This window comes from Trypanosoma brucei, chromosome 5 (assembly GCF_000210295.1).
Source record: "Trypanosoma brucei gambiense DAL972 chromosome 5, complete sequence".
Taxonomy (NCBI): domain Eukaryota; phylum Euglenozoa; class Kinetoplastea; order Trypanosomatida; family Trypanosomatidae; genus Trypanosoma; species Trypanosoma brucei.
Window position 1 is genome coordinate 941725 of NC_026738.1, and position 22231 is coordinate 963955.

Below are 22231 nucleotides of genomic sequence, written 5' to 3' on the forward strand. Positions count from 1 at the left end.
CTCATTTAAATAAAAAAATAAGTACATCACAAAAAATTTTCCAACAGGTTGTGTATTCACAGTGCTTGGTCTCAATGAATAGGCAGGGGGGTGGAGTGGATCGCTTTGCTTTTTTCCCCCCCCTCTTTTACCTCTCCCCCCTCCCCCCTCCTCGATTACCCGATTGTGACTATTTTTTTTTTTTCACTGTGCTGTCGGTGGGGTGCCTGTCCCACCACCCCTACCGAATCGTTTCACAGTATTCATAAATGCCATTGTGTGCATTTGAATGTTTCGCATTTTGGTTGCCTGCTCGGGCGTTAGGCGTTGGCCACTCATAATACTACGCTGTATATTTTCCATATCCGTACGCATTGCAGGTGTCAGAGATTGCATTGCCATCTGCATCATCATCATTTGCTCTTGGGAAGGGCCATGACCATGACAATGTCCATGACTGTGTGAATGCCCGTGATCGTGGGAATGAGAATGAGAATGAGAGGGATCATTACAATTATGATTGCCCATTAACGGCTGCAACTCCGGCGTTGTCGCAGATATCGTTAATAGTTGCGATTCTTCCACCATACACATTGCCTTAATTAACGATGTTGTTTCCGGGTCAGGGTATCCCGTTACAGCCATCTTTAGTTCCTCCAAAATGCGGGCACCAGTTAATGAAGCGGTCGTATCGTCACCTGCATTACCATCGATATCGCTTCCCTCAACACTGCCTTGTTGGTTTTGTGCTCCTTGTTGCCTATTGGCGTTGTGATTGGTGAGGAACTCCACCTGCTTCTTCTCGTAAATGAGTAATAGTTCTAATGGAGAGGTCGGTATGGGTTCCTTCAATGCGGCAGCGCGGACACTTTCAATGAAGGCTGGTTTCTCCATCTCAGCCCTCAGTACTCGTACGAACTCATGCACTTCATCTCGTGTCAACGTCATGTTTGGCCTCGTCGCCATTTTTTTTTTTAACCTTCAACTTGCCTCAGGCAAATAATCAGAAAGGGGGCGTCGCTCTAAGAACGACAGAGGCAAGAGCCGAATCGGATGCGTATGGTTTTAGAGGTGAAGCTACTAAAGTGTCTTACAAACCCTTAATTCAGTGTTTCACTCACACTGCGCACCAAGTTGTCTCCTTATGTAAAAATATATGGAACAGTATATATATATATATATATATATATATATATTGTATCGTCCTTATTATGGGCCCCTCTCTCCGTGGAAAAGGGAGAAACCTCTTGTTTGTTTCCCTTGCCACTAAAGTCCGTAACTGCAAAGTTCAGTATAAATAATGGAAAAAGAAAGGATCAAAAAAAATAAAATAAAATAAATAAAGAAGTGAATTGGATATGAAGAGAGATCACAACCCATGGAGACGTCATTAATGCACCTAATCAGTTGAATTGTTTCAACCCTTCTACCAAATAACAAAAAGGATAGAAAAATAGGACGACGGCACTCACTTTTGTTCATACCTTACACCGCCTTGAGTTTTATCACTCACAATATCTTTTTTTTTTGTTCTGCTGCCGCCCCTACTGCTGCGGTTGAGAGAGAGAGAGAGAATCCACAGATGCGACATATCCCTCCAAATACTCCACATCACACAGCTGGGTAATAAAAAGAAGATGCAATTTTTAAATTGCATCTTTTTCTCTCTCTTTTTTTTTTTTACCACTATGTTTGCAAGTCTATTTCGTGTGTGATGTGAACGTTCCACCTCTTTCCCTTCCCATGTGAAATCATCTTCTCACCTACCTTTCTTTTTTTTAAAAAAAAAAAAATAGTGAAAGAATAGTGAAAAGGAAAAAAGATGTAAAGAACAATAACCCCTACAAAAGAAAACAAACAAACAAACAAATAGTTAGGGTTTAATTTTACGGGAAAGTTGTGATGGACGAAGCAGAATCCACAAAAAGTAAAAAAGAGAAATGAAACTTTTTTAAAAAACGCACATCGAGAAATAACAGGCACAAGTGGATGATATGATATATTTCTATTGCTTCATTTTATTTTACTTTTTTTCCCATCGTTATAACGGGATGTTCGGTAAGTTTATGCGCCCACACTTCTCTAATATTTGGAATGGCAGCTGCAACCGGCAAACGACCGCAGAAGTAAAACCAATAAAATAAAAAGAAGATGAAGTTGGCCTCATAGGGGTATAAGGAATGATGCCAACGGCGGCAACGACATCAACAGCTGAAAGATCGCGGAGGAGTGAAGAAAAAAAAAAGAAGGAGCGTCCAGGAGGTTTTCAGTTTGGTCACATATATTTAATTAACAAAAAATATATATATATATATATAATTGAGGGGGGGGGGAGGAGGAGGAGGATCCGTCCCGTTCCAACCATAAACCAGGTTTCTGAAACAAAAAAAAAAAACGTCGCAATTCCCCCCCCCATCACGCGCACTTATGCCAGCCATTTTCCTCCTGTTCCCATCATTAAGCGTTCAAGCTCTCTTTTTTTTTCTTCATAGCTTTCATATGACTTTTTCCTTTCTCTTTCCTCTCTGTTTAAACTCCCTCATTCTCTGATCTTTTCCAGCCCTTCCTTCATTTCCATCATCATCATCATCATCTAATGAACACTGCTTCCATCATTTGTTTTGTTTTCATTGTTTCATTCTTTTCTTTTTCTTTTTTCTTTTTTAAAAAAAGGATCACGCCATGCACCAAAGACACCCGCCTGTCTGCTCCACCATCGCATCAATCACATCATCATCTTCCATACCCAACTCTTCTGGTGTTTTGGTTTCATCAATTGGTGTTCCATCAAAAAGGAAGCGCACGCTGTTACGCGATATTCCCTGCTTCTTGCAATACGTATCAATGAGTTTTTTTAGGGCCGTGCGGGATTTGATACGGAAAAACATTTCCGCGCCATCAGCATTCACAACTTTTACAGCCACAAGTGCAGTTTCCTCCTTGCAGGTTCCTTCTGCCCCTTCACCTCCATTATTTGAGGGCTCACCGCCGTTGTTGGAGTTATGAGCGGGTTCGTCCATTTACAAACACACACACACACACACGCAAAACAGAAAGACAAATATAAACGAAAAGTGATAGAAGGTAACAAAGGGGAAAAAGTAGAAAAAGAAATGAAAAAAAAAAACGCGTGGGCTCAGAAATGAACCCAACTCGATGTTACGTTTTTTTTTTCCTCTTTCCTTCCCTTTTTTATTCTTATTATCTCTGCTGTTCGACACAGATTTATCACTATTCTAATGTGACTCCTACGAGTTGTGCTAAGACAAGAGGAAGTCGGGGAGAAAGCAAACTTTATTTCCTTTTTTTTTTGCTGAAAAAACGGCAGTAACAACAGCAATAATAATACCACTAAGTCAATTACTAACAGACAAAACAGACAGAGAGGTACACTCATACACACACACACACACACACAGAGAGAGAGAGACACATATGAGGATGTGGATATGAGGGAAATTAAACCAAAGAAGAATATATCACACACCATGATTATCCGGAAAGGTCAATGGGGGGAGGGGTGTAAACGAGCAAAATTCCAACGCTTAACGATATCAAACCGTCATGCCTTTCCCCTTCTTTTCCCTTCACCATAGGCAAAACAAGTTTAACAAACACCTCCACGTAACCACAAGGACATAAATACACCCAAAACGAGAGCAGAAGAGGAGAAAAGTAGAAAGTAAGTAGCGACGAGGCATAAATGCTAACGGCTCCAACAAAATAAAAATGGTAGTCCACGCATCCTCTCTTCATACGCTCTTTCCAAATTGTAAGTAAGTTGCTTGTCCACTTCGTCACCGAGAAGAAACCTTCGCAACACGCCACCTAAATGACACACTGACATCACATCTCACCAGCAATAAATTTCATTGAGTGAAGTAATACCACAGAAAAGTGGGCTTTATGCCTTGTTTACTCCCCCCCCTTCTGTTCTTCTGTTGAATTGTGTCATTTCCGCGCGGGTGACAATATATATATATATATATCTATATATTCGTTTCCCCTTCGTTCCCATACTCTCTAGTTTCCCTTTACTCCTCTCATGTTCCCTCCTTCGTGTCCACGTTACATTCCGGTGTACCAGCACCATATCAATGCCAGTGGAACAAGCACAAGTTTTGCCCATGAGTGGTCTTCGGCAATTAGCGTAATAAAACCCACCCGCGGCACCAGCACGGCAACTTTCCCAATGATATCTTTTTTCTCTACCCAATGATATCCGCGAGGATATAATGTGCGGTCATCCATTTCATTGTTATCCCCTTTCGTGAGGTACAAACGAGTCACACCGTCCTCAAGTAATCGAATGCGATGGACGCGATGAACGATTGGAATTGTACGGTTGGGGAGAGAGAAAACAACGACATCCCCCATCGTGGGTTCGCCAATATTATGCAGAACAAGTAAGTCACCACGAAACATGAAGGGTTCCATACTTCCTGAGAGCACCACAACAAGTGGGCTTTCACAATCGGTCACTGCGATGGCTGTACGCCAACCAACAAAGAATGTGCAGAGAGTTACCAACATTAAGAAGGTGTTGCGTCTGTCCGGCATTGTATCAACAATGTCCTTAAAAGTTTTTTTAATGTAATTAATGGGTCCTGTTTGTGCAGACATGGCTAATGATTCCACATGCTGCTCACGCAAAATCCGCAGCGCCGTCGCATCAGCCCGATGCAGCAATGACATGATAGCTCTTATGGGTTGACTACGATCCTCCTTTCACCCTTTTTTTCTTTGCGAACTTTATCTCCTCCCCCCTTTGATTTTTCTGCTTGTTTAATAATGTTAATTTAAACTCTGTAACCTTCACTCTTTTCCACTTTTTCTTTAATATTATCACTTTGGTTTGGTGATCCACCTAAAGCTCAGCTACAAAAAAAAAAAATGTAAACTGCGGTCACTGTGGAAGAGGGAAACAACAAATGCACAAGAAACACAGGAAAAAAAAAGAAAAATGCAGAAGATAATAGACATACATTGGACCGTTAAGAATAAGAAATACCAATATGCAGACATTAGCAAGTCATACATACTCTCACCATTAAAGATATTTATGATTTTATCTTCCACTTTTGAAGGGCGTGCGCGAAACTTCTATTGTTACGATTGTTGTGATCCGCATCTGCTTATCGCCTCCCTTTGTGGCTTGTGTTTCCGCTTCGATCATTTAATTTTTTCTTTCTTCATATGCCCGCGCATTTATTAAGTGATTAACGCCATGATGTTGTCAGTGGACGCAGCGATCGGACAACAGTTCCTTGCCACCCCCTACAAAAACTTCGTTTCCGCCCTCTTTTTTTTTTTTGCACTACCAATGAAAAAGGCGGAATTTCTCCATGTGGCGCTAAATAAAATGTTACTTTCGCTCACCAAGAGAAGATGCACCCAGCCAAGGGGAGAACAAATGTTGCCGCAGTTATTCAGGAAGAAGGAATATGTGGCGTGAGCCATTGCCTTCCTCCTCTTCAACTCGCTCAGCTGCCTGCCTTAATAACAGTTGCGCATCGGTATTTCCCACGCAAGCGTAACTTAAGTCACACATTGTGGCGTCTGACTGCTTTGCAGCGTCCTCCTCCTCGTCCTCGTCCTCGTCCTCATCGCCCCCCGTTTCATTCCCTTCTGTTTTGAATTTCTTCTGTACCGCCTGCATCCGCCGTGATGGGAGGTGGACATGCTGAAGAGCTTTCAAAAGGTCTGCGGCAATGTAATCCAAATCGTTGCTGTGAGTTGTGAATACATCAATGTACGCTGCTGAATGTCGGAAGAGACACGACGTGATGGAAGAGAGACACAATGACTTCAAGGATGGCGAAATGCCGTGGCAGTGACCGTGGGTGGCATCCTTCACGAGCTGAAACAGGAACGAAGCAAGTTGATTCAGCACAACGCTGCTACAGTAGCCACGTGATACACCGTCAAGGCAGCGGGTGAAGAGGAAGGAAAGTAAAGTCGGCAACAGATGCGCTCGCTGCCAAAGCACGTGCCGTGGCAACAACGTTGCCGAAAGTAGTCGAATAATTCGCAAAATGACAGACTCAGACAGGTATTGGGATCCATTACGGTACCCACTGGTACCGGTGAAAAGCAACGACGTAATGAAACTCATTTCGTGGTCAATAAAGACCTCATCTTCGTGTAGCGCCGCAAGGGGCAGCGTACACAACTGCAGCACACGGCAACACAAGCTGTGTGTACCCTCATCGTTTCGTTTGCTGCAATCGTGTGATGATACAACGGCGGCTTCAGCATTCACCAACAGACGCTTCGCGTCGTTGCGCCATATACTGAAACGCATGTGTGGAACGAAGCTGAGGCGATGCAGCGCTTCTGCTACAGCCGTCAACAGCTTCTGATGCCTGTCCTGTAGCTTTCGAAGATGTCGCCACGCCCCCGTCGCTAATGGTATGGACGCGTGGAGGAGAGCATGCATATACTCCACAAGTAAAGACTGTGAGGGGCTTGTTGCGAATGTATGCAGAATTTCTGGTATGATACAAAGTTGCTCAACCAACCAAAGCGTCGCTTTTTCCGTCTGATAAGCAGGATCACGCTGTAGAGCCACTATACGAAGTGTTACACATTCGCTTTCATGTTGTGATGCAATCTCTTGCACTTCCTCCAGCAGACGATCCGTCGCATCGGAACAAAAGTTATCATAATTGCCGCACTCGTGCACATTGAAGCTCCCTAGTAGAGCAGCAAACCAGCGTGATTGGGAGTGGTTTGTTGTATCTTCAGAACCACCATCTTCAGACAGATCGCTTTGCCGACGCTCCTCATACGCAGCATAAAGAACCCACAAGGCTCGTGTCACCGCGCGGTTGCACGAACTCAGCATCGGCAACAGCACCGAGGCACTGCGTCGTCGCGACGCACTTTTGGAGGGTGCGAACAATTTGCGCAGCTTTGCGGCGGTGTCCGAAAGCTCACCTGACGCCACAGCAACGGCAGCCAAGCTGCGCCCGTTCCCAACGGGTTGCCGTTCATAGCTCCTCCCCCTTTTGTTGGCTCTTCCTCCTTTCCCACGATGGTTCACATTTTCTGACGCATCTTTCAATGCGGGAAGTCGAACACGTTCCAGTGTGACATAAAGCGAAGACATAGCGTGTAGCAGTGGCACGGATGATTGGGGCTGGTGACGCTCCTCCACAAGTCCCTTCACCACCTCTTGAAGCAACTTACGCAGAAGATCCACCCAACGCAAGGAAACCTCAGTCAACTTTGTTCCCTCTACAACTACTGCTGATTCGTTTTTGTCCTCCGTGGCCTCCACGTGGTCAACACCACCTAGCGATGCTTCGAAAACCTTTCTTTCCCCCACGGTTTCCTCTTTAGCTCTGATGTCTTCTGCTGAACGGTGATGCTTCTTATCTGCGAGATGAGTCTTCTCCCCGTTGTCACCACTCTCACTATTCTCCACGCGACGCCGTTTTTGCGACACTTCTACTGTCGAGGCAGTATCCCTGTGGCCCTCTTTGAGAACATAAGTTAAAGAAGTTCCGCTCATTGCATCCAAAAATATTGAAAGAACAGCGTAATTCCCGTCTTCGAGGCAAGCGTGCATTTTGTCAGCGACACTAATAATGAATTTTTGCGCGATAGGGGAGCTCGTAGCTGTTTTGGTATCATAACGACACGCAGTCGTGGCCATGGTGTAGAGCTGCCGCAATATGCCCAATGCATATCTTGATGACAGTGACAATCCGCTATCACTGTCCTTCGTGCTACATTGTTGTATCAGCAAGGCTGCAAACTTTGCTGAGAACATTCTACGCACAAGCTTCGTACAATCGTCGATTCCTTGCTTTGCCGCTGCCACCCTGATCCCCTCCGCATCGGTACAACTTTCCCCCTCTGCTGTATATCTGTTGCTAGCGTAAAGCATGGCATCGGCGACTGTAAACTGAACCCCTACGGTTTCCATGAATGCCTCATTGAGTCCGTCGCGCTTGCGGTCACTCTTTCGACCACGATAATGCTCAAAACGATGATTTTCTTGATTTTCCTCGCTTTGTGTGTGTAAAAGAACCCAACGGAAAAGTGTTCGCACGCCCTCCTCACACACCAGAAGATTTAATACGAACTGAAGAATTTGTTGCCGTAGCAAGCACGACATACTACGTTGAACGTTTCTCTCTTCCTTATAAATAATCATCAACCAATGCACAAAATTTTGTAGAATCGGAAGCCACTGCGGAAGGTGACCAACACGACCCAAAACATCATTTAACGCTGCAAACAACCTAATCAGGGGCGTATCCTCCGACCCCTTACCACCTGTGCTATCATTTTCATTCTTGGAGGTCATGTCGTGACGACATGCCAGAAGTTCCGAGTCATCAACATTCACCAACACCTCACAGAGGGCCTCCAACAGCAAACCTCCGCATGCCGCCATGCACCTTGAAAGCCATTGAGCACTCTTCGATTTCGTGAAACTGAGCTGTAGGAGCCAAACAAAAGCTGCACGAACACGTTTTGGTCTTGTGAAATGAACAAGGGAACTCCACTCTTCTTCGTTTAGCGTGTCGGCCAATGACAAAGCCAGATTGGCCTCATGATCAGGCAACACACCGCCCTCACTTTCCACAAGCATGTAGGAAAGCACAGTGTTCCCCAATCTCCGAGCCGACGAGGCGGGACCAACAGTGAAGCCAAGGGCCATGGATGTGGACCGCGCTAACATGAGCCGCTGCAACACGAACCGGGGTATAAGTGGTGGACACTGCGTGGTGTGTGCGTGCCTCATCTGAGTTGTTATGCTTAGCGAAGCGCACAGATCGTCGACGGTAAGGGAACCGACAAGGGCGTCCACCTGCTGCTGCAGACACCACATGGATTCTTCGAGAAGTTGTAAGTAAGCATCCAAATTAGAGATACCAAGGTCCTGAAGGCAACTTAGGATAAGTGTCCGTGAACTGTAAATGGCATTGAGAGTAAGAAGTACAAGACAGTGGACCATTTTTTGCGGAATGACGGCCGCGCTGCACAGAAGAAGGGAGCTTTTTTCATTTTTTTTCTTCAGCTTATCGTCCTCCCTTGAGTTTTGCTCCTTTACCGGTAGGAACGTTTTGTGCAACTTGTTCACAAAAAACGACGACAGTGCGAGCTCCAACTCTGCTGCTCGCTCAAGGATAGAAGTGGCTGAGATGGATGTTGGTACAACTCCACTCAATACCGTCGAGACTACATCAAGTATGAAGAGTACACCCTGAGGTTCCATACGAGACAACGTGGTCTTTACATTTAGTTTCTGATCTTCAGTTCCCAATGCTGTAACTTCGTCCTTCTCTGGGTTTGTTGCGGCATCATCGCCGCCGCCGCTTTCTTCGTTAACCTCCTCTTCAGAAGCCCAGTTAGAGACGTACGATAACAAACGAAGAAGCAGGTGCTCTGGGTCCATGGAAACATTGCATGCCTCTATCAATGCTGCACGGATGTCAGGACGGGAAAAGATCTCCCGCAGTCCTACGGTTGTGCTGCTGGCTGCGGTGCCCCCGACCACTGTGTCCTCACCCTCCACGACCTTACTTCGGTAAATCGCGTTCCCATCCTCCTTTACCTGCAAGACGATTGCATCGAGTAACATGGATATCCTGTTGCCTTTCCCCAAACGCGTAATCAGGTTGACAAGAAAATCGTGCAGAATTGTAGTAGGAAACGCCTCTGCTTTTTCACCACCCAGATGACTCGACGCATTCGCCTTGGAGATACGAGAGGCAATCTGTAGAATCGCTGGAACGTTCTTATCAATTACCTGTGGCGCAATCAACTCATAAGTGGACAAGCACTGTGTCAGCGCTCGTTCCACGACCGGCCGTTTCTCATGCGCAACGTCGTGACACGATGTGAGTAGCTGCGGCAAAACAACCTTCGCAAAGAGTAATCCCAGTACTTCATAACCGAGGCCCTTATTATACCGAAGGTCATTTCCAAGATGAAATACAGAAGGCGTCCCCTTCGCAGTAATGTTTGTAGCGGAAAACGAAATGGTATTGCGGACGAAAGTAAATAGGTCCCCGATAGTACGCCATATCAAAGCACGTAAACCTGTGGTTTCCAACAGGTTATCACTCAAACCAGCTTCACCTACAGCAACGAGAAATTTCTGGAGACCGAGTACCACTTCTTCCAAAAGAATAAGTGGAAGGTTTGTGTTATCATCTTCTGATTGATGTAGACATGGAGCATTGTGAGTTTGCCCATTGTCTGTGTTACTGGCGTCGATAACAGAGAGAAATTCCCGATAGGATGCGATGGATGGCTTCGACAGTGTGGATATCATGCTCGCACGGCTCATGAGTGAAAAAGAACTTAGTTGCGACGCAACGGAACATCTGTCCCCGTCATCATCGATATTAGAGTTTCTCATACGTTTACCAGCGTATCTGTCGGATGCATGACTATTGGTAAGACCGTCACCACCGTCGCCTTTATCCGTGTTTACCTCAACCCTGCTGTACCCATCACTGGAGTGAGTAGAAGCGTGATCACTATCATCCTTCCCGCCACTGCTGACGCTATTAGCCCTCGAAGATGATCCCCAGCGCCGCCGACCACGATCTTGACGCGTTTCACGCTCTCTCAGCCACACCATCCGCCGCTGTTCCTGAGCAAACACGGTCCAACTCTCCTCCGCACAGAAACTACGGAAGAAGAATGGAATACTTGCAATCCAACCCGCCAAAAGAAGAGCGGCGTGGTGCTGCTCAGCAACGGGGAGTTTAGTGAATAAGGAAAGAGTCGATCGTTCAACTGGAGGTGTGGTAACGTGCGTAAGCATCGAATACTCCGTGGAGTCCCGCACGTTGTTCTGCATTAGTTTGATATCATCCCCACGGAAGTACACTACGATACGTGTGGCTCGATTACATGCGGCGGTAGAAAACAAAGAGGACAACGTCCGACGAAATGAACCAACATCCGTGCAGCAGCACCCCGAAGGGGCCTCTGACACCATAGCGTCACAGAAACTAACCTTCTGGAAAGTTGAGAAATAACTAAGCGATGCAATCAGTGAACCACTCGCCACCGTGTCCGCCCACGTAAGCAGGCAACTCGTCATGAAACTGTCGTTTTCGACATCTCGGCTTCTCGAGCGGATAATACAGTTAGGGGAACACTGCGGACCACTACACTCCGTGTTCTTTACCTCCTTTACGTTGCCGGTGGTTTTGGTAGGTGACATGCCCGCGCCTGCTTTGGAAAGGTACTGAGAAAGAAGCGTGGGGCAAGGTCGTACGTTGTACAAAGCATTGAACGGCTGCTTTGATTGCATTACACGGAGTTGACGCACGACCGCCATTACCAATCCGGTACTACTACGGCACAAGCTGTTCAGCAGCGCAGCCTCCCCGTTGGTATCGTTGACAGCTGCATGTCGTAACATAGTTGACACGATAAATGCATCCAGTGCGCTGGAAAGTAAATGTACCAGTGCTTGGGCCATCTGTGGTGAGTCTCCCATGTAAACCTTCGTATGGCGACCGCATGCCTCGGCAACCTTCCACAGAAGTGTATGAAGCCCCACTGCTTCTTCCAGGGGCGTAGCGAAAACTTTCCCGTCCAATGAAACATTCTCCCCATTCCGCTCATTCTCATTTCTTAGGTTGAACCGTTGCTCGTCCATATGGCGCACAACAAGCGCGGTAGCGTAACTTACCGCGTACAGCAAGGACTCACTAACTGTTACCTTTGACGGTACTCCATGATATGCAACATTAACATCACCACCACCCGGTTGTACGCTTTCCACAGTTGCCGCATCCTTTTCCTTATCTTGACCTTTACTGATGTCAGGATCAAGCTCTTCAAGACACGCCTGCCACGTGGGAATATGTGTCAATGCGTGAATGTTGGAACGCTTCGCGTCCCGAAGGGACGAGTTTACAAAATCGCTTGCAGTTTTTCGCTTCTGGGCAAGCTGGCCATATCGCTCAAGTTTCTGAACCGCCGCACAGGAGAGCATCACAATCCCAACCACTACAACTTTTCACTAAAATGCCGAATAAAAAGGATGGAGAAGGGGGAAAATGTTTGCTACTTGGAGAAAAGACGAAGCGAGGTCATAACAACAAAAATAGAACGTCAAGCAGTTACCTACTTTTTTTTGGTTTCCATTCTATTGATACAGTAACCATTGCTAAGGGGGGGGGAATCTGGTAAAAGGAATGCTCGGGTGCTAACCAACCCAGCGAGCTCTGCAACCGCCCTCCTTTTCCATTTCTGCTCCCACTCATAAATTTCTGATGAAAATTATTGATTACTTAACTGTAGTGACTACTTTCCCTTTGCTCTCCTTTTTATTTTTGTCGTTGGCAACTTCCTTCCTTCTTTTTTTTTGCTTTTGGATGTTTTTCTTTCTCACCCGTCCCAATGGTTCTTGAAATTTGTCCTCATGACGTACACAACATTATGCACGAAAGAGCCAGAAGATGCAATATTCATGACAAATAACACGCACCCAAGTGATTTGGACATATGTTGACTCACCTTTAAAAAAAAAAAAAAGCACTCTCCTTATTAAAATTTATTCGAGTCTCAATGGTTCCTTCTTCGTTGTCACACCTTGAAATGGCATTTCTTCCGCTCTTCTCGACTGTTGAAAGAAAGAAATAGACAACAAAAGGTAATAATAATAGTCACATCTCATCTTTATACACGCCGGCGTAAATCGCCACGCTGTTATTAAAAAACGAAAGCATTCAATCACCTCATCTCTTTTATGAAGCAATGAGCAGTTTAACCTCCACCACCATATTTTACTGGTCGTACACCGGTGAGTCAGTTTCACGATCTTCATTAATAATAGTGGTGCGATTCTCCTCCCCATCATCTTCACGACGACGAATCTCACTGCGGTGCTTGCTCGCATGGCTGCCAGAGTCGATGTCGACACTCTTGTGGCGGTTGGGCACCTGGTTATTTACAAAGTGGCGAAGGACATAATTATCCACAGATTTGCGCAGGCGAGTCTCAACATCTTTCTCCAATGTGGCTCGGAGATTGGTTGCCTGAAGTGACAGTGAGATTCCCTTGCGTTTTGACTCTGCTTTAAGAGCCCGCCCAAGTAGTTCCTTAGCAGTGTGAGAGAAGTCCTCCTTATTTAACACGGCAGGTTTACCGCGAAGTCCACGAAGGTACAATGTTAATTGTTCGAGAATAACACGTTTCGCCGAGCTTCTCCAATCACCGGCGTTTCGCGAGCCGCGGGCTACACTACTTGCATTACTTCTGCCGTGTTTCCTAGAAGTGCCGCTAGTTGCATCCCACATCACGGATGATGCTCTCGAAGATGCACGGGACATTGAGCCTGCACGGCTTAGCGATCGACCAGTGCGTGAAATGCTCCTCATATGTTGACTTGCCATAGTGGCATCGCATCCTGCAGCATCAGGCACTTCACTCCTTCCCCATAAGGACTCCTGTGACGGTAAGCGAAGAGTTTGGCTGCACTGCGCACTGTAGTATCCATGTTGCTGGGCGGCTAGGGAGTCGGGTGCTGTTGCACTTGCATCGATAATAAAAGTCGCACGTGGGTCAAAACTTGTTTTGAGTGGAGAAAGTACTGGGATATCGGCGTCCGCGTCGATTGCGACGGCGGTATCGGTAGTAACATTAAAGCCAAGCCCGAGGGCGTTGTAACCCACCAAATCAACGCCATCTTCCATACAACTTTCTGAGTGACGTTCATTCTCAAACCTGAGGTCGTTAAAGTTGTATATGGTGGTCGGCCTTCGCTGCCTCGGAATGATATCGTTTGTTTTGTGGGAAGCAGCGTTGTAGCACTCCCTTGCACGCTGGTCCACCTTCCTGAGTGTCTGGGAGAAACGCCTGGAGACCGGTCGCTTATCACTCATGGGGTCGAGAACAATCATCTCACGGGACCTCCGCCAGTTTTCCATCACAGAAGCCTTTGGAGCTCTCAAACCTAACTTTCCGAGACCCTGTTTGGATGCAACAAACCGTTCCCGTTCCCGCTTCTGGGAGCCGTAAACGTCCAGCAGAGCAGCCGCCGACTCGCGTGGGAGGGCCGTGGCGGACGCTGCATCCAACAAATAGCCAAAAGAGGTATCGACAAACGAGAAAAGCTGGGTTGCTGCCCTGCTGCGCTTCCGTTCGTGCTGCGGAGGCGTTATCTTCTCCATATGAAGTTCCTGTTTAACAATTTCCTCCACGCTGAACGAATCCTCCAGAAATTTTATCCGATTCCGAATATTTTTTAGTTCCTCGGTTTCTAGCTGCTCCTCATTCTCACTTTCTGCGTCGCGTATCAATCGCCTAAGGTGCAAAACTTCTGCCCGTAAGGCCACAAGCCTCGTCTCTACAGCGCGAATAAGCGCAGACTGTTGTAAATTGAGAGCACAATCACTAGCTTTAGCCTCATCGAGTGCTTTGCGGTAGTAATAGTTTATTTCAGCGACAAAGGGGGCTACAGGAGACCCGGCGCAGCTGTCAAAGAATCCAACATAATCCCCTGGACGTCTTTCAGAAGGAGAGGAGAAGCCGCGGCGAGAAGTGTTCTTGGTGGCGTTGGACCCTTTCTTCCCTTTGGATGTTGGTGTGAAACCCAAACTTTTCTCGATTTCTCGCCAGTGCCCCAACCCAACCCCCTCTTCTTCTTCTTCATCCTCTCTGCTAAAAGAGCTCTCCTCGGAACCTTCTGAGGTGCCACTGTTTCTTTCGTCGCTGCTGCTTTCTGTGTAATCATCCTCGTTATCCATAATACGCGCGTTCTTCCTCGTTTTCTTGAGGGGAACGGCAGCACCATCTCTCTTTTTTCCAGTAGCTTTCCTCTCTTTTCCTTTCTTTGTCCTTTTTTCTCTGCTGGGCCTCGCCGTCCACTCATCATCACCATCTGCAAATTCGTTTTCTCCACTACCTGTTCCCATGATGAGTTGCTTAGCAACCGCGACACCGGCAGCAGCGGCTGGGTGGTTCATGCGCTCTTGATTATTCATATCAAACGGCTCAACGGCAGTTAAGGGAACAACAGAGCCGGATTCACTACCGAGGAAGTACACAAACTGATTATCAGCAGGGACATCCACTGGTGCCTCTTCTGCAGGAACTACGATTGCGGCATAATACACATCTTCATACAGGACCCAGCGCAGGCTACTTCCGGGGTCTGATGCTTCTGAGTGTTGCGCCATGACGTTGTGGCTTGCGAGTAATTTTATGCCACTACACACACAAACACACACAAACGTCAAAATAACTCCCAACGATTTAAAGGGGCGTTTTGTACTACTTTCGGAAACCACCTTTTTCTTTGTCAACTCTTTCCCCCTCAGTTAATTTCCTTGTGAGGTTTCGTTATTATATATATATATATATATATATATATGCCTGTTACCTTTTTCTTTATTTTACTTTCCTGTTTTTTTGACTGCTCCTCTCTTTTCTTTCTTTTACAGGACGTAATAGCACCTGTTTGTTTCTTTTTTTTTTTTAGGGGAAACAGATGCTCAGCAAAGTATAAACTTGTATGATAGTATTATCGCTCTGCCTCACTGTTGATATGGATCGGATTTCCCCGCGAACAAATAAGTTGAGAACAGTACTGTCTCAACTTATTTACTATCTTTAAAGATATATATATATATATATCTGTGTGTGTTTTGACCTTATTCTGCTCACTTTAAGATGTTTGTTTGTTTTTCCTTTCGTCGTTTCAACCCTCGACTAAGCTTCGGTGCAGAAATGACGAAGAAAGAGATGAAGAGGCGAATGCTCTCATATGTGTGTGTATATGTATGTGTGTACCCAGTGTGTGAAACACAAAGCGAGACACATAATTACAGCACATTATTTCATTAGTAGTGTTTCTTTTTTTTCTTTTTCCTCACTTTCGAGTAAACGAGGTTATTTGTTTCAAACACCACAGCGATAGTAATTTATCGACAACGTGCGAGCAAACAATGCAGCGAGGGTGTCACTTCTGTTACATGCGAAGCGAAACCTAATGTATCTGAAACAAAAAGCAGCCGTGATGGTTACAACGTTAACCGTGATAACAATCATCCTGAAAAGTTCAACCACAATGGAAAAGAACAAAAGAGGAGAAAAGCATATAAATATCAGTTGAGTGCAGCGAGAAAAATTATGACATTTTGCATGTTCCTCTTCCCTTCTTTTGGTTTGTTTTAACATCCATCACTTTCGGTTTATTCCTTTACCTCTTTTTTCCTATTTTTTTTTTTAAAATTAATTCTCTGACTGGTGATTTTATTCCTCACAATAGGACGCATTCACACGTAAGTTACCAACTGATTTCTTAAGTGTCCCTCTCACGTTTCAGTACAACACAACACAACACAACACGCCACATCACATCACATCACATCACGGCACAATGCAAGTTTGTGTTATTGTTAAGCACATATCATCTTAAGAAACATAAACCAACCCCTGCAGCCGCTGTGTTGAGATCTCCTCCACCCTTTTCAGTAGTAAAATGAGAGCGCCATGAATGGCGATAAAAATTCGAAATAAGCAAATGCCAATATACACCGAATATACCAATCTTTCCCCCCTTTTCCATAATAGACACTTAAGTGCCGCCGCCTCCAACTGAAGAAACCTCCCAAGCGACATATTTGAGCGCGTTCGTTCCGATCCAGCTCGTGCTGGCATTGTATTCAGCACTACCAGAGTTAGTACGTTCATTTCTTTCGCCAAGAAGCCATCATTTAACTTATTTTTTTTTTTTTGATGGTCACTGTCTTTCCCTTCATTCACCTTCTTGAATCTTTTCTGTGCAATCGCGACGAACCTTCCTCCCTGTGGAACCTTTTCCCTTCATCATCTCCCTCCTCATCGTCACATGAACTCCACACATATGTAATCGGTATCATACGAACTACTGCCGTATCGATGTCTTCATCACGGTTCCGCTGGTCCGACAACCAGCGCTCAACTTCCTCAACGGGGCGTCTAGAAGTCGTAGCAATGGCGGCTACTTGAATGTTATGATGAAGAGCAAAAGCTTGTGGTGTGACACGATACTCACGCCTGGTATCTGGATGAGTAAACACTAAGGAACCATTAGGTGCACGAAAGTAATACAGACCCTTCGAAGCACTCAAATTACAAGTCCAGCGATAGGGAAGGTGCGGGAAAGGGTGGCCACGAGGGGGGTACGAACTAAACTTCAGGGTCTTCGACAGAGACCTATCCGAATGCCGCCGTTCTCTACTGCCTCGTGTGCTTCTGCTCCTGCTCCTGCTTCTGCTCCGTTTCCTCCTGCTCCGGCCGTGTCTACGGTGGCTATGATGTCTGCGGCGACGATCGCGTCTGCCACCGTCCCCATCAGCGTGTTCATTTCGCTCGCCATACCTCCTCCCGCCGCTGCCAACTGTATGATACGACACCTTCATGAGATCCAGAGCCGCCAGGTCCAGGGCTTCCAGGCGAATGCGCTGGTCGTTAATCCACTCCTCTGCAACCTCCTTGGTTATGATGGGAGGTTGTTCTCGGGAGGCATCATCAGTCCTACACTCCTGTGACATCCGATTCGCGTACTCAAGAACTTCGTCTAACGTCACCGCTGTCCTGGCTTCCAGCAGAAAAGCTTGCGGAGCTACCATAAACTCTGTTGCATCTGTCGGGTGTTTATAAGTGGCAGGGCTTTTGCCGTCCCTAAAGTAGTAGTACCCATACGAACGGCTCATTGCAGACGTCCAACCTGTCGGAAGCGGAGTGAAGGGCTCACCAGTTCGCGGGTAGTGACGCATAGCAGCCGTCCACTCCGGCAGCCATCGCCTTGTTGTAACGTGCTGTTGTGCATCAGAACTCGGTTGCGGATTGTAACTGGATGATGTGCCCAATATGGCTGTTGTGATGTTGGCCGGCTGTTGAGGATACGGTGGAGGAAGCACCGTGGACGACAACTTCTTCTCGATTTGCTCATAGCGCTCCTCGGAGGCAGGTTTCGCAAAGTACGCACTTCGAAGAGATTGATATGCCTCCTCAGAAGGTTGAACGCGCAACGCTGCTTCAAGAAGATTCAAGGCGTCATGATCAGTGAATACGCACCGCACACCAGAGTTTTTGTCAACCTCTTTGTTCTTACCAATATCCCGGGGCATCAACTCCATGAGGCGCAAGAAAGAGCCGCAAAGACGAGCGGTTTCGACGCTCAGTGTGGGACTCACATTACTCTTCGAAAGGGCGACACGAATGAAATAGAAGTGGTCACGTGTCAGGCTAGTTTTTGAAGCGTACAGTATGTTTGCGAATTCCTCGCCGTTGAAGAAGTCCGCATTTAGGTACAACCGCAGTAGTGACCGGTACACAGCACCTTCGATATCCCAAAGCATGAAACTGGACTGTCTCGATACCTCTCCTTTCAAATTTTCTTCCTTCTTACCACTTCGAGGACACTCCGGCATTGACTGAAAAAACGTTTCCAATGCCTTCGTTTCTGCCAAGAACTCTGCAACACTCTCTCGCTGCTCACTCGACATGGCTGTCAGGAGCGCGTCAATCGCACTCCCTACTTGGGACGTCAGTCGACCCATTGCTGCTGCTTGTGATGTTTGTGCTGACTCACCAGCCAGGCTCTGGATGTGTTCGTGCAACCACATGGCTAAAGAGGCCCAGTGGCGCAAGAGGCGAAGCACAAGGGGGTTTGCTGCCGTGGGGTCGCTTCGGAGGGCCACGACACCAACAGACTGCACCACTGTTGTGTCTAACAAAAACGGAAGAATACAGCGACACAGAAGGGGAAGTAACTTCGCTGCATGGCAGTTGGCGAGTGCTGTCAGGATTGATATCGCTCCTTTGCTAGCCAGCAGGTAGGGTAGAAGCGTTGGAAGTTGTTTAATCTTCTTCGGCTGAGTCCCTTCAGTTTCCGTTGCTGGCTTACCCGCCGTGGTCGTTGCCTCAACAGAAGCTATTGTTTCTCCATCTTTTGGTCGGGCATATTGTTGGTCCCAAGCCGCCTGTTCATCATTGCAGCTACCGCTATTTTCCACCAGTAGTGCTTCCACAATACGCGACCGACCATCATTGAATTCCTCGCTGGTACTAGTTAAAATAATTCGGATGTCGGCAGAGTGCTGCTGCAGAAATGAAACGATGTCTTCTACCTCAGGGCTCAAGGGTGGCACAGAGAAATCGCAAGGAATGCTAGGAAACATCAATTCTTTATCACGCAGGCGGTCTTCACCTTCGTTGTTTGACGGCATTGCCTGTGCTGTCTCAATTGGACCTTCATATTCACCATCGACGCGCGTTGTGGTTTCGCCGCTATTTAAAAGGTTTGTGTTTCCATTTTGCAAGGCCCCCAATGGGAACGCCAACTGCACCCTTTCCACAATTTTCGCAGCCAAACTATTCACATCATCCACCGTTATAGAAGACACACACGGTGCGCCATTTATCGTGATTGGTTGCACCTGCACGGCCACCCGCTCCTCTACTCGAACTGTTGGAACGAAACTGCCAAATGTTGATTGCCCCAAAATAGAAGGCATAGAGGATGGCACGGCGTGACTATGGTGATGTTGAGGAATCGGGTAGCCGTATGGTGGGGCTGCGTATTGCGCGTACGTCGATGGCGGATAATAGCCAGCCGCACCCCCGGGCGGACCTCCCCCTGACCCCCAATACATCATCTGAGGTGGTGCTTGTTGAGTTGTGTTATTGTCACCGGTATTTCCCTCCTCAGCATCCTCATTAGAGATTTCTTCTTCAACTAACTCAGGATAATCAGTTTTCGGTGCTTTCATTTCATTTATGTTACTCATGACAGCTGCTTGATAGGGAGGCGGCGTGTCCGTACGCGGTGGTGGGGGTGGTGGCGGTTGCTGCCAAGCGGCAGTTGGAGCAGCATAGCCATAATATGAACCGTAAGGAGGACATGATTGCGACCCACTATGTGGTATCGGTGCTGGCGTTGCACGGGGTGGAGCGGCAGCAACATGAGGCACGCTTACTTCAGCGGCAGGTGGTGCATGCGCCTCCGCACGCGGTGCTGACTGGCCACTGCGGTGCCGTGCGCTTGGCTTCTGCTGTTGCTCTGCTGTGCGCACGTCTTTTTGACCATCCGCCTTCACCTCTTGAAGAAGTTCAGTGATGTCATTGTCGACGAAGTCCTCTTCACTTAGTTTTTGTGGTTTCACCCCGGTGCCCAAACCCCCAAATATATCAACTTCTTCCTTAGCGTTGCGAGACCACATTGGACTACCAGACCTTACCCACCTCCCTCCCCTCTTCTCCTCGATGTCGCTGCTCTTGCCAAGGTAATCGTCGTCGTCAGCAGCCTCATCATCCTCGTATTTGGCCCCATTATTGCTATAATCATTAGTCTCACCAGTGTCATCCTTCACATCGCGCCGCAGCCTCGAATTCTCCCCGACGTCCGACCCTTTTTGGCGCCCCACCGCTACCTGCGGGCCTCCCTTGAATTGCGAGAACTCATCCATACAGTCTGCCATTGTGATGAGCACCCCGCAACGCTGAAACAGCGTATATTGCACGAGAAACGAGCAGAAAGGGTTCCACAACCACTCATACACCGTCCCCGGTTTCTTTACCGCCACGTAAAAGACACCAGGCTCAAAACCGGAAATAACATTCATATCATTTTCCCCGTTTCCAGTTTCCGGTTGAAAGAGAGAACCAATGTCCTCGCTTGTTATGCCACGTCCTCCATTAAGCAGAAATTGATAGTCCGTAACTTGAAACGTAGCGCACGGTGGCACTGCCCGTTTGTTACCACCAAAACTGCCGCCACTATTCAGGTCCCCATCGTCTTCCAACACAAAACCCGCACAAAGGCCAACATTGGTAAACTCCTCCATGACGCGCATTGCCAACCTCACATCACGCCCAAAGGTGACAACAAGCTGCATCAACTCTGTTCCCATCTTTACAAAACGCAGCGACGTTATTGCAGTTGTCGCCCGCTGATAGGCAAGGAGCTCAACGATATACTTCACAAGACTTCTGCCGTATTCCTTTGGTGTCATTCCCTCCGGCACAACACCGTCAAGTTGCAGCACTACAGACGCCGATGGTGTTATATGCGGTGGCTGCTGCGCTTGTACAGGCGCAGAGGGTATGAGATGCAACTCTGGAACCGTAGCCGGCAACACCTGACGTGCACCGCTCCACGTTGGTGGGGGTGAGACAGGGTTACGCAACACCATCTGCTGGCAATATTGAAGAGCCTCTTCAGCAGTAGCCTCTTCCGATAGATATCCTGCGGGTTGCTGATGTTGCTGCTGTTGTGCCTCCTCTCCCACACCTTCTTGCGAAGCCTGAGCGGCCACCGCGGGGTACGCCGTGTTATCTCCATCCACAAAAGGAGCACCCGTTGCGGGAGGGTCCACCGCATCGGTGACGCCCATGTTGGCCCCCTGAAGCTGCGGTTGCTGTTGTTGTGGTCGTTTAAATGTGTACATTCTATTCTTCCCCCTTTTAAACAACAGCGCGTTGCAGTGTTCCAGGAGTATAAACGTGAAGTGTAGGTATAACAGCAAAGGAAAGTCGAGAAGGGGACTCGGTTGAAGAAGTGAGAGCCAGTGTAAACAAACATCACTGGGGATGGAAACCGCCCCCACGGCACAGGGGAAGTATGCGTCAGAACTTGAAGACGCGAGAAACAATGGTACCGCCGAAAGCCGAAAACAAAGAGGTGGTCGAAGTGACCCGTGGTGGGACATGATTCGCTGTTTAGTACGAAACGAAAAAAAGAGGTAAAAATGTGAGGGACAAAACAAGAAAGGCGCGTAAACAGGAACGGAGAAGTATTAGCAACCCCGGTAATACTGCAAAACACAATGGGCACCACAGCTACACATTAAGATAGTTTCCATTATTTTTGCTCACAAGTGGATAATGGAAACCAATAGATACGAACGTCAGGCCTTTAGGCATACAATCTGGTACAGAGAACATGGATTAGACCAACCACTTTGGTGGCGGCACCCGTAGCTCTCCTTCCAGGCCTCCATCATCACAACCCTCTTTTCCCTACCTCTTCTTCTTTCTGCTCTCCCCTCTTCCTCTTCCTTCCCATTCCCTCTATCGCAGTGCAGTACACAATGACAGTGGTGTCCATTTACCAACACAACCATCACTGTCCGTTGAAACATAACTGGTAGAAATACCGCTTCGCGAGGTACGGTGTGCATACACCAGCACTCACGATGTAATACATCAAATCAAACATACAAAATTATTATAACCCCACAATTAAGTGGGAAAATGGGGCCACCATTATATGAAAGAT

At 47.2% G+C, this 22231-nt stretch overlaps 8 protein-coding genes across 8 annotated transcripts; 1 reads left to right on the forward strand and 7 right to left on the reverse strand.

Annotated features, from left to right (window-relative positions):
• Positions 1 to 183: 183 nt before the first annotated feature.
• On the reverse strand, positions 184 to 945 carry TbgDal_V4450 (hypothetical protein, conserved; the record flags this gene model as incomplete). Its single annotated transcript, XM_011775291.1, has 1 exon — positions 184 to 945. One exon carries the CDS (start codon positions 943 to 945, stop codon positions 184 to 186), a length of 762 nt encoding a protein of 253 aa, XP_011773593.1.
• A 1214-nt stretch (positions 946 to 2159) lies between these two features.
• On the forward strand, positions 2160 to 2471 carry TbgDal_V4460 (hypothetical protein, unlikely; the record flags this gene model as incomplete). Its single annotated transcript, XM_011775292.1, has 1 exon — positions 2160 to 2471. The coding sequence occupies one exon, from the start codon at positions 2160 to 2162 to the stop codon at positions 2469 to 2471; it is 312 nt and encodes a 103-aa protein (XP_011773594.1).
• Positions 2472 to 2654: 183 nt separating this feature from the next.
• Positions 2655 to 2999, reverse strand: TbgDal_V4470 (small ubiquitin protein, putative; the record flags this gene model as incomplete). The annotated part of the gene is made up of 1 exon (XM_011775293.1): positions 2655 to 2999. The coding sequence occupies one exon, from the start codon at positions 2997 to 2999 to the stop codon at positions 2655 to 2657; it is 345 nt and encodes a 114-aa protein (XP_011773595.1).
• A 116-nt stretch (positions 3000 to 3115) lies between these two features.
• Positions 3116 to 3469, reverse strand: TbgDal_V4480 (hypothetical protein, unlikely; the record flags this gene model as incomplete). The annotated part of the gene is made up of 1 exon (XM_011775294.1): positions 3116 to 3469. The coding sequence occupies one exon, from the start codon at positions 3467 to 3469 to the stop codon at positions 3116 to 3118; it is 354 nt and encodes a 117-aa protein (XP_011773596.1).
• A 578-nt stretch (positions 3470 to 4047) lies between these two features.
• TbgDal_V4490 (serine peptidase, Clan SF, Family S26A) lies at positions 4048 to 4674 on the reverse strand (the record flags this gene model as incomplete). The annotated part of the gene is made up of 1 exon (XM_011775295.1): positions 4048 to 4674. The coding sequence occupies one exon, from the start codon at positions 4672 to 4674 to the stop codon at positions 4048 to 4050; it is 627 nt and encodes a 208-aa protein (XP_011773597.1).
• A 730-nt stretch (positions 4675 to 5404) lies between these two features.
• On the reverse strand, positions 5405 to 11956 carry TbgDal_V4500 (hypothetical protein, conserved; the record flags this gene model as incomplete). Its single annotated transcript, XM_011775296.1, has 1 exon — positions 5405 to 11956. The coding sequence occupies one exon, from the start codon at positions 11954 to 11956 to the stop codon at positions 5405 to 5407; it is 6552 nt and encodes a 2183-aa protein (XP_011773598.1).
• A 793-nt stretch (positions 11957 to 12749) lies between these two features.
• Positions 12750 to 15143, reverse strand: TbgDal_V4510 (hypothetical protein, conserved; the record flags this gene model as incomplete). Its single annotated transcript, XM_011775297.1, has 1 exon — positions 12750 to 15143. One exon carries the CDS (start codon positions 15141 to 15143, stop codon positions 12750 to 12752), a length of 2394 nt encoding a protein of 797 aa, XP_011773599.1.
• A 1584-nt stretch (positions 15144 to 16727) lies between these two features.
• On the reverse strand, positions 16728 to 21662 carry TbgDal_V4520 (hypothetical protein, conserved; the record flags this gene model as incomplete). The annotated part of the gene is made up of 1 exon (XM_011775298.1): positions 16728 to 21662. The coding sequence occupies one exon, from the start codon at positions 21660 to 21662 to the stop codon at positions 16728 to 16730; it is 4935 nt and encodes a 1644-aa protein (XP_011773600.1).
• Between the last annotated feature and the right edge of the window lie 569 nt (positions 21663 to 22231).